The sequence below is a fragment of the Sceloporus occidentalis genome, unplaced genomic scaffold (genome assembly GCF_023333645.1).
Source record: "Sceloporus occidentalis isolate IW3139 unplaced genomic scaffold, rSceOcc1.0.p SCAF_96, whole genome shotgun sequence".
In the NCBI taxonomy this organism is placed as follows: Eukaryota; Metazoa; Chordata; class Lepidosauria; order Squamata; family Phrynosomatidae; genus Sceloporus; species Sceloporus occidentalis.
The window spans coordinates 2,327,748-2,338,990 of NW_028317076.1; the positions used below are offsets into that span (position 1 = coordinate 2,327,748).

General features: G+C 39.3%; 1 protein-coding gene across 1 annotated transcript; it reads right to left on the bottom strand.

Annotated features, from left to right (window-relative positions):
• Nucleotides 1–4,492: 4,492 nt before the first annotated feature.
• Nucleotides 4,493–11,243, bottom strand: LOC149284266 (protein NipSnap homolog 3A-like). The gene is made up of 6 exons (XM_089496960.1): nt 11,112–11,243; nt 9,007–9,214; nt 8,651–8,806; nt 6,829–6,978; nt 6,193–6,279; nt 4,493–4,569 (listed from the first exon to the last, which is right to left on the bottom strand). The coding sequence occupies exons 1-6, from the start codon at nt 11,241–11,243 to the stop codon at nt 4,493–4,495; spliced, it is 810 nt and encodes a 269-aa protein (XP_089353086.1).

Sequence of the window (11,243 nt, forward strand, 5' to 3'; positions counted from 1 at the left end):
TCAGCCTATATGGAGAATCTAAGAGGATTTGAATGAAAAGGCACTCATGGCTGTAGATGAAACATGAATGCCAAGGAGTCCAATCTCCAGGACCTGCCCAAAGGGGCATCGTATACTGGACAACACAGTGCTACCACTCAATGCAATGCAAACCAATGCAGTGACAGACAGAATTCCATGACAGAGGCCGTGCCTCTTGTACTGCCTTGTTGTACTATGCTCAGGTTGGATGCTTGAACTGAGACGCCAACAGTACGACAATGTGAATCTGTAGTGTTGCACCCACAGGTTCATTCCTTTTGTGGGCTTGACACCTTAGCTATTACATATAATTTTTAGTTTTTTTTTGTATTGTTCATTTTGTATTTTTGGGATCGCAAACCATTTTACCACTGACACACTATGACCAGTGACTATTTATTATTAACTTTTTTCCTTTCAAATTGACATGTACATTGTGAACAGGAATGCCAAACTCGGTGTGCCCAGAACTGAAGGACTAGCTTTAATGCTCTGGTGATGTCATGCACAGTTCATTTTTCGGTAGCAGGCGCATTCACTTCTCCTGTTAGCCATGGATATCATTTCTATGCTATGTGTTGTAGCAAAGGATTACAGGGCACACATTTACAGCAATAAAATCGGAATGTAAGCAAGTTAGTGCTTGCTGACTAGTAGGACCGTAAAGTTTTAAGATGCAAACAGAACGTACTCAGCATTTAAGTAAAACAGGTTTGGTGCCTAAAAATGCCAAAAGTGGCGGAAAAGGGAAATCTTGGTTTGAGTTCCGTTCTTAGATTCAACATTGAATACCATATTTAATACAAATATTTTGTATTGCCAGCCGTTTAAAAAGTAGGTTTTTAGTCATATTGTTACATACCGTACATACTCGGGATGGCTTTTTGTTATTATTAAGAGTGTGTACCTTTGGTTTAACCTCAAGGATCATTTGTGTATTCTCATTACCATTACATCGGCCAGGGTTTTGCCACAATGTGAGGAAATTTCTTGGTGCGTTACGGATCTTCCTGGAAAGGGATTACTACTACGCTTACCGTGCACAAATGTTCAGCCAAGTCAGGGGTAATAAATACTAAGACTACTGCATATGAGTACAATTAGTTACCAAGGGATGTGTGACATTTTCCATATCACTCACTCACTGAACAGCCAAGGCCTACTAGGTTGCCACCTCGGTGACAAGCCAAAACTAGTGTTCCATATTTAGTGCATATTTAATTTCTTTGAATTTCTGGAGGAATTTAAAAGCAATTGACTTTGTGCCCCGTTGGCATTTCTAGTCTTTTCTGTGATGAGTTGGCATTATGTCTTGCTGATGGGTTTTGCTACAATTAGCTACTCATAATATATGTTGTTTGAAGCCTTACTCACCATGCATACTAATACCCCTCTCGTGCTGCGTGTTTTCAGATCTGCACTTAATACAGAACATATATACGCTATATGTGGACATTGACGGATACGTTTAAATGAATCTATCTTATGGTGCTGTTCGTAAAACAAAAAAACTATACCACAAAAGTTGGGGATCCAACCAAAACCAGATACAAACTAGCTTAATACAAGTCACATTAAAAAATGGTCACGACTTTATAAGTCTCTCTCCTTCCTTTTGTCTCAATGATTTGTTTACTGCCTCTGTCAGGGGGAAAAGGAGATACAGTTGACGCGTTTCAGGGAATATTTATGAATCACTATTATGTGCAATGATTGTAGCTTTTTGGCTGCAATCAGTAAGAGCAACTTTTGAAATCACGTAGACAGAATCCTGGCCCATTTGCCTCAGCCTACTTGCTGTTACAAATTGGTCAGAAGGAAGGTATTAGTCCCCGCACTTGCATAGTCCATAATCTTTGACCTCCTAAACCCTCAACAAAATGCTGCAGGAACCTTTTTTTTATACTTATCAATGCAATTAAGATTATTTTTGTCATTTGAATATAGTTCTTTTGCCATAGTCTATGCAAACACGTAGGCCCACATCTTCTGGTCTTCTTACTACAAAAGTGTCCAAATATGATTATCGTAGGGACTGACAAAATGCCATTGAAAAATGAACACATTCTTTCAGTGAAGTCGGACTTTGAAAAACCGTGTTATCCAAAATGTGCCTAAGTTAACTGATGGCTGTATAGTTCAGGTCACGTTTTCCATTAGCTTTTAACAAGCTCATCCTTTATAATGGACTGTTGTTACATATTACAATCACAAGACAGTTTTTACACAGACCACTTTTTGTGGATGCGCACATATAGTAGGTCTTTTTTGAACCTGTGGTTTCTATGTTCTTGAACCAAACGTTATCCAGTTACGTCTCACAGCCAGCAGTTTGGTAAAATGTCCTTTGCTTGTCCCAACTAATCTACCTTTTTTGTTGATAACAAATGGTGATTTCTTCAAGAACCACTGATATGTACCCATAATCTTACTGCTTATTCCCAGCGAGAAGCAATCAGACACTCTTATGCCACTATGTATATGCCAACGGACAATTTTGTGTCACACCCCATGGCGGTAGCCTGGAGGAAAGCATTATAAATGGTTGCTTCTGTTTGTAAATCTTGTCTCTCTTTGTTACAGACATAACATTTCTCCCATATGATGTGATGTTGTCATGCATTGTGGTTCTTCATTCCAAGCACTTTATGCTGTCTATAATGGGATCTAATTTTGCACTGGAATACCCATTATTATTTCAAAGACTAGACAGAAAATGTATAATAAAAAAAAAAAATGGTTTTACAGTAACGTTCTAAGTTAAATCCTTCAGTTCAAATTTCTGTGACTGAAAAAAAAATTTGTATTGTCATTAACTGTTTTAAGTATTAAAAATGTATAGCATAGATCTATGTTAATTTCCTTGTATTATGTCACGTAAATAAAATTTGTGACACCAAATCTGGCTTGTCTGGTATGTGTTTAACATGGTATATTTTTGTAGATGTATTTATAACGATGACTAATGTAATAAAGGAACATAAATAATCTGACAGAATGACTAAACTTCTACAAACTGGATTGTTTTGCTTTTTCAGCCAACTTAAAATGCATTTTTTTAGGTGGGTGTCAAAGGGAATGTGATATGAATATATCCTCCTCGGTGGCACTATGAAAGATGGCCTATGATTATTTACGGATTTAAATTGTCTTGCTCGATCTTAACATTTCTAGACTGTTTTATTATTTTCCTACGAGGCTGGTATACCATTTAGGGACATTTTCCTCTCCACAGAATGTTTGACCAAGTCGGAAATAACTGCAGCTCCTGTCTTTTGAAAGAAAATTCTATTGTCCCATACAGCCCCATCTACGAAGACTACAATTACTTTGCAGAAGGGAAAAGAGGCACTGGGACAGCTGCCCTTCTTTCCCCACAGCAGTTATGGCTTTGGATTGAATTATGTTGAACCCTTACAGGAGAAACTTGCCGAGGATGGTCCTTCATAACGTATAATGAAACAATGACTCTCCTGCCAACTTTTTTTTTTTTTTTTTAATAAACCTCTATATTTTTATTTAAGCATTGACACGCGACAATTGTTTCGCTGGGCTATTTTCCTCAAATAATCAAGTTGAAGGTAGCGCATACCAAAAATAGGTGTATACCCAAGAGGAGCTAACCCTAAACACAGATACCCTACCTGCGAGGACACCTGCGTATTTGCCCAATTATAAGACCCTGATTAGGAAAAAAGTAGATATGATGGCAGGAGTTTTTCTTTAACTATCCAGTTGAGCCCTTCTTATAGCAATGGACTTTCATTTTAGCCATCCGCTGCATACTCCCTGGATTTGCAACACAGCTAATTACCAGCAGTGCTTTTTGTCAGGGAGGAGAGATTGCAGTTTGGCTTTGCCCCATTGCATCAACCCTCCATCTCCTTTCCTCCAAACCGGGAACCATCTGAAACCCGTTCCTATATGAAGCATGAGGTAAGACTCTCCAGGTCATGAAGACTACGTAGTTTTCAGGTATGAGCTCAACTCACTTGTAACACATTTTGGTGGAAAAAAAATGAACATCTCAAACCACTACAAATCTATTTTTATTTGGTACATTGCTAACCAGTGTTGATAGAACAAATGAAGCACAAACTTCGCACAAGACAAGTAAAGAGCGTGAATGGTTGGGTATGCAGTTACTGTATTGTCTGTGCAGAAGTGCAAATTTGTTGCCACTACAATAGTATATGTAGTTACACTTCACAACTGCTGCGGGGTTTTCTGCTGAGTAAAAGAAATACATATAGTGTTATAGGGGTAACAAACCTTCACTACAGCACAGATTATGAAGTAATCGCAAGCTCAGTCTTAAAGGCACTGTATCTTAATAAATAGCCATCTTTCGATCTCATGAATGTAAGGCATACATTGAAAAAGCATTACAGATCTATATTTCTCAATTCAGCGCTCAGGCCTTAGGAGCTCAGGCATACGGCGCCGGTGTCTAGCCGAGACCGCCCTTGTGTTATTTCAGGGGCGAGAATGCTGTGGGAAGTAGAAGCACATTCTTCTGGGACACCAGGAATCTTACGCTTTCTCTCACTGAAACAAGAAGAAAAATAGAAAAACAATTGTCAGATCATAAGAGACAATATAAGGTTCAAACAAACCCATCATGTCGGGCAGTAGAACAGAACTTCCTCCTGTTTCCTGAATTAGTACGGATGTACTAGGCACTAAATAAATATTAATTCCTTCATACATGAATATTAATTCCTTTATACAAAGCTCTCTATGTTCTGCTTCATTAAAAAAGTATCCAGGCCCCTTTTAAAGGTATCTAATGTATTTGCTAGCACCACCTCTTTAGGTAGTGAATTCTATACTTTAATTGTCCTTACTGTAAAAAAAAATCCCCTCCACTGTTGTAGACTAAATCTCTTTTCTTCAAGTCTTAGCGGGTGACCTCTTGTCCTTTGTAATGATCTATTAATGAACAGGTCTTTAGAGAGCCCTTTGAATGGGCCCTGTACATATTTATATAACATCATATCCCCTCTAAGATGCCGTTTCTCTAATGTGTACAAATTTAACTTTTCTAGCCTTTCTTCATAACTTCCCATTACCCTTATTAGTTTTGTGGCACTCCTCTGAATTCAAATTCAAGGTTAAGTCTTACCATGGACCTGTAAAGAGGCAGAATAATATCTTCTCCTGTGAGTCAATACTCCTTTTAATACATGCCAATATCTTATTTGCCTTTGCAGCCGCTAGCTGGCACTGTGCACTAGTGCTAAGTCTATTTTATACAATTACGCCCAAATCTTTTAGATTAGTAGATTTCCCCAAGGAAACACCAGTTAAATATGTTGCATTTTAATTATTATGTCCAAAATGCATAATTTTACATTTGTCTACATTGAATCTCATGTGCCATTTATCACCCCAGTTACCCAATTTATCCAAATCCTTTTGCAGTGAAGACACATCTAGTTCAGCCTTTATTACCCTACTTAATTTTGTGCCATCTGCAAACACTGAAACCTGAAAGGTAGTTGAGGGGAAAGTCACGTGAGATCCCAGATCCTCTGCTGGTTTCTGAAAGACCATCTAGCGATGGTTCTACATGGATCGCAATACAACCAAGAGTCTGATTAACAATCCAGACACCCCTAAGAACAAACTTTTGTTTCCACTATACACATTAAAAGTAATAAAGGCAACATGAAAGGCTTTGCAAACAAAGCAAAGGGTAAAACTGTGATGAATATAGTAACAAATGGGAACAGGGCATTGCAAAATGAATCCAGTACTGGTGGAACGGTCTTTTGCACCATGCCCAATTCACCTCCTTGACTCTTCTACAACTATCTAGTTACAGGTATGCCAGGTCTGATTCTATTCACTCTCACGCCTTAAGCAGACAATCCAGATAAAGTTGCAAATATACGGCTATATACATATACTGCAGGGTGGGATAGTATGGGGCATATTCTTGTCGGCCTTGCAGTTTCTTGGCACAATTCGATGTATCCAGTACAAGTTATATAAAGTTCAGTTACAGCAGCTCATTCATGATGAGAAAAGTAAAAATCATTTTAAAAAAATAATGTGATTTAGGTACACATGGCTTCAACACTCTTTAATAACTACCTATGCGATTCTTTGTGAGATCTAAGAGAGAATCAAAAACAGTCCATCTACATGAAACTGGCATTAACTCACCCGCTGCAACCACCCTTGCATCTTCATGAGCTAGATGCCTTCCAGCAGCGCGACTGTCTGCATTCTCATTCCACCACAGAACATGGACTTGCATAAAATAAAATAAAAAAACATTTAAACATAAAATATATTACTTCTGCACAATGCCCTCCTTTACATCTCTTATCCCCCTGCAACTACTTGGTCTGGAGATCTGATTCCAGACATTTAAACATAATATTTTTTTTCTCAATTCAAAAATACATGTTTTAACATTGGAGAGTACCCTTTAATATGTTTTATATCTATTGTATCAAAAATTACTTTTTGTACCTTTTATTGTACTGTAAACGGTAGTGTGCTAAATACATTTCTTAGCTACCAATACATAATATATTATATACTCTTATATAACCTGCCTTGAGAAAGAGCCTCAATGTCTTTATTTTGTGTTTATATAGATTTTCTTTTTATTTCTTGTGTATTTTCAATGTGCATTTAGTTTGTTCTAACTTTGCTATTACAAGCCAAATCCACCTATATTTTTATTCCTTTTTTGTGCAGTATTTTTTCTTCAGGCTTACACTAAAAGTAACAGAGAAACAAAAACAAATAATGTTCAGGATACAAAGAAAAACAATTTCTACGGGCTACTACCTTGGTTGAGCAATCCATATTCCGTATTGAAAACGCCAACAAGTTTAGTGTAGCCGGTATTTACATGAGTGGAGATGGCGGCTCTGAATGCATCCCCCCAAACAGCAGGTCCCCCAGGCATAAACTGAAAGGTCACTAATTCATAAACCCCTGTAAAAAAAAGAATCACATTATTACGATAGCAAATGGTTAGTGGAGAATACAGGAGGAATGTTGCAGAGGTCCTGGACTTAGTCTACAGCTGGAGATATAAAATGATGACTCTGATTTAGGGTCAGTGGAAATATGTAGAACGGCTCTAGAAATCAACTGACTTGTTGGATTTTGGGTTAATTTAGCTAAAGTCCCAACATTCCCCAACTATTACCTAGTTGTGTCACTAATGACTTTAAATGGAATTTGGCTCAGGGGCTCAGATTAACACATTAGGAATCTTACTGCTTTGACGAGCGTTTCCCTAAGTCCAGCCACCCAGGCCGGTGGCTTGTGTCCAAGATGATAATGGTCCCTTTATACTTTTAAGACTAGCTGATACATACTATTTTACAAACATCCTAAAAGTATCATTTCAGAGGTCGACTTGGCAAATTTTCACCAACACAAAATGTTCGCACCCCAAAGGATAATGCATATATGAATGGAAGAAAAAAAACAAACAAGGAAAAAGAGTGTGTATACATTTGTGGGGTTAATGACATTAGGAGTAGTTACTCTGACATGATGTTCATTTGGAAGGTTGTACAGCTTCCATCAAACAAAAAACTAGATAATGGGAATTAGAACCACTTCAACAAAACCAAGAGGTAAAAAACAAGAGGTCTATCCACAGCCCTCATGCAAGGAAAGTGATGTGCTTCACGCTAACTCTATTTCATAACTTGGGGTTATGTATGAAATAGGCCAGATGGAAAAGGTCTTATCACCATAGTAACAAATTAAATATTGCAGTTTATTGGTCAGTTCCATTGGATGCTAAGAAATTGAACATGCTGGTTTAGAAATATTAAAGTCAGTCATTTAATAATTTTTAATCCTTGCGTTTGGAATATATTTGAAAAGGACCCATAAAAAGCATGAGGCAGAATATTGCAAGAAATATCATTTTAGCAGACGTTGTTGAACCAGAGCCAGATTAACACAACATGGGGTCCAGGACAATGTATTCAATTTGGGGTACCCCTCTATTAAGATTTATGGTGATTTATCAAAAGCCCAAAAGGCTTCTTCTCCTAGGCTGACATGGTGTTTGTGTAAGGGGCCTACACTGGTGGTAGGTCTCTGTCACACACATGGAACCCTCAAATGACTGCCCAGGTTCCTTATACATAATGGGGGTGCCAACTCCCAAGCACAATTAAGAAAATTATGTATGTACCTAAGGCCATGCAGCAGTGCCTGGGTTGCCTTGTACATTAACTATGTGGAACTACAATTCCCACTGTGCTCCCATGAACATAAGATGGTAAAAGCCTAGCCAAGCATTGCAAGGGCTGTAGTTCTGCAATAGACGGGGAACTATTCCACAGATACGTATTCAGTCATTTCTGTGTTTCGGTAGTCATAAGGAAATTAAAACTGTAACGTAAGTAAGTAAGTATCTCCGCCACTTGGGCAGACCTCATCTGAGGTCAACTAGACAAAGAGTGACACAATGCCAAACTGCTTTCCCAGAGAATTTAAAAGAAACTATTTTCCGCCCGGTATTTCGCAATACACCGTAGTGAGTAAAGTGGAGTAGACAGGTCCTCTCCCTGTTTTCTTACCGTAAAAGTATGAAGACTATAGAGCATGTGATGTTACTTTGAAATGGAATTCCACTCACCTGGTTTTTCTGGCTTCTGTAACTTGCACCACGGCACCAAGTATGCAATTTCATTGTCCTGTTTGTCTAGCATTGGAAAGGCTTTAGCAATATAGTTCATAAAATCAGCGTCTTGAGAAAGGTTTGCCCGAACTGTTGTTCGTTGCGTAAAATTGTCTTCAGCAATAAAAAAAGGAAAAAACGAAAACAAAACACTTTAAAAAATGCAAGAGCTAAATGCTAATTACATGATTCCGAAATAACAATCCAAAATTAAAAATGAAAGGAAGAAAGCAACGTGTAAGGATGATCATCAGCTTATGGTTGATTACATTAGAGATAAAAGAAGTATACCTTAACATTCTAAGTTTTCATACCATATTTCCAGATGTGGAACACCTTGTTAAGGCCTCCTAACTCCATAGTGAAGTAGCCAATCAGCTCAGAGTGCTTGATGCGATTGTGGATTTTCTCATTAGTAAGCTTCATGAACTCGGACATCATCGATGGTTTGATGGTGTATGTGCGAAATTCATAGAACGTGGTGTCTGTCTGGCGTGGACCTGTTGCAAACGCTGCTCTAGCCTAAAGGGTAAATAAGGAAAGAAAGAAAGAAAGAAAGAAAGAAAGAAGACTTAATGCACAAAAGAGTTGAAGTAATAAAACACTTGTACAGATGTAGGGTAAGGAAAATTAAGTCACTGGCAATAACACCAGAACACTTCACAAGCAAAGAAAAGATGGTCAGACATCATCTTGACTTACCATGAATTTCAATGTAACATTTCTAGTTTAATATCCAATGTGACCTATTAGACCATTTTCTTAAAGATGATTATTTAAAATAAAAAGAAGAAAAAAAGAAAGACACACACAGAATAGTCTCAGCTGACTCAAGACAATGATGTTGCCCAAAGTGGGAAATGAGGTCAGTATGGCTTTACAGGAACACTCCAGAAATCATAGTCAGAGCCGGTCTTAAGTGTTCTGGCGCCCTGTGCGTACTACTCCTCTGGCCCCCCCCATCCCAAAAAAAAGAAAGGAAAAAAATCTCCCCCCTCTGCCCCTTCTCACTGCCTTCCCCCCCTGCCCCCCTCTCACTATTTCCCCCCCTGCCCCTTATCACTATCTCCCCCCCCCGCCCCTTATCACTTTCTACTAGCTCTCCCTATCCTTACTTACCTTGTTGCCGGAGTCCTGCGGTGGGAGCGGGAGGCGTCCATTTTCACGGTCTGCCGCGGTGAACGCTTCACAGCTGAGCGCCAGAATAATTCCGGCGCTCAGCACGAAACGCCGGCACCGCGACGGAGTCACGGAGAGTGAGGGGCGCCAAGCAGTTGCTGAAAACTTCATGAGCATCCGCTCGGCACCCCTGCCCGGGACTTAAATGAAAACACCGTTTTCTTTTTGTTTAACTTTATTTAACATCCTCCATGTTAAATAAAGTTAAAAAAACTTTATTTAACATGGAGGATGTTAAATAAAGTTACAAAAAAAACAATGTTTTAATTTAAGTCCCAGACGGCGCCCCTGTTGCCATGGCGCCCTGTGCAGCCGCACAGGTCGCACACCCCTAAGGCCGGCCCTGGTCATAGTGTCACCTTATATTTGAGCATTTTTATTGATCCTCTGTACATATTCGTCCTCTCCTTTGCCATTTTGTTTTGTAGATGCGTTCCGCCGAATGCATCTCCTGCTCAGCAGCACACATCTAGCACTGGTTCGCCCGCGCAGAAAGTCTGCTTTCATGTAAGCGATTGGCTGCTTCTAACTGTGCAAAAGTAGGAGAGCTGGTAATTGGCTTTTTATAAATTTTTGCGGGGGAAGGAACTAAGAATTTACTAAGCGGCAAGTACCTCAGTATAAATTTGTTGTTGATGAGGTTGTTTGGAGCCTAGGCTGCATCATTGAACTTACGTGGCCAAAACTCTTTTTCTCTCTCTCTCATTGCTTCCTTTTCTCTTCATCCTTCTCATTCTCCCCCCTTCCCATTTTTCTCTCTCTCCCCACTTCTTCCTCCCAACTGTCTCTCTTTGCTCCTTTTCTCTTCCTTGACCCTCTTTCCCTCTTCTTCCCCTGCTTCTTTCTCTCTTCACATCTCCTTCCCACCACATAATCTGCTCTAACCTCTTGCTGGCCTTTCCCTTAACAATGTCCGCCCCATGCCTTCATCCCCCTTAAGAATATATTAGATGAGGAGGGCCCTGCTCGCAAGCTTACCAGCTAATTAAGGTTTATTAATGAAATCATGAGTTTGCAAGGTGAGTAGAGATCAAGTCTTGTTATAATGGGCAAGATGACTGCATAATACAAGGGAGAATCATGGCCAGTATTTTTCAAGTATTGGTAAAGCAAACTTATTTTTCATTACCGATACCTTCAGTGAATGCTAAGCAGCTTTTTAATAAAACACTGCTCCTTCACTTTCCTGATGGCCACCAGCTCTTAGTCGGCAGCAGTTGTCCTCTGCTCACGCACACACGCTGCTCCCAATGTATTCACCTCGATGGTCAGGACTAAGCTCAAGACACGATACCATCACAGTATAGAATATAACGCCTATTTGGTTCCCACAGTCCTGCTGAATGTTCCTCCATAGGTAATAGCTGATCAT

What these genes read in the sequence shown, in the direction of transcription:
- LOC149284266 (XM_089496960.1), bottom strand. Translation starts at nt 11,243, where the DNA reads ATGATCAGCTATTACCTATGGAGGAACATTCAGCAGGACTGTGGGAAC. An exon ending in GTGAATACATTGGGAGCAGC is followed by an intron (nt 9,215 to 11,111) that starts GTGTGTGCGTGA and finishes TTTACCCTTTAG; the next exon opens with GCTAGAGCAGCGTTTGCAAC. An exon ending in TGCAAGGGTGGTTGCAGCGG is followed by an intron (nt 4,570 to 6,192) that starts GTGAGTTAATGC and finishes TTCTTGTTTCAG; the next exon opens with TGAGAGAAAGCGTAAGATTC.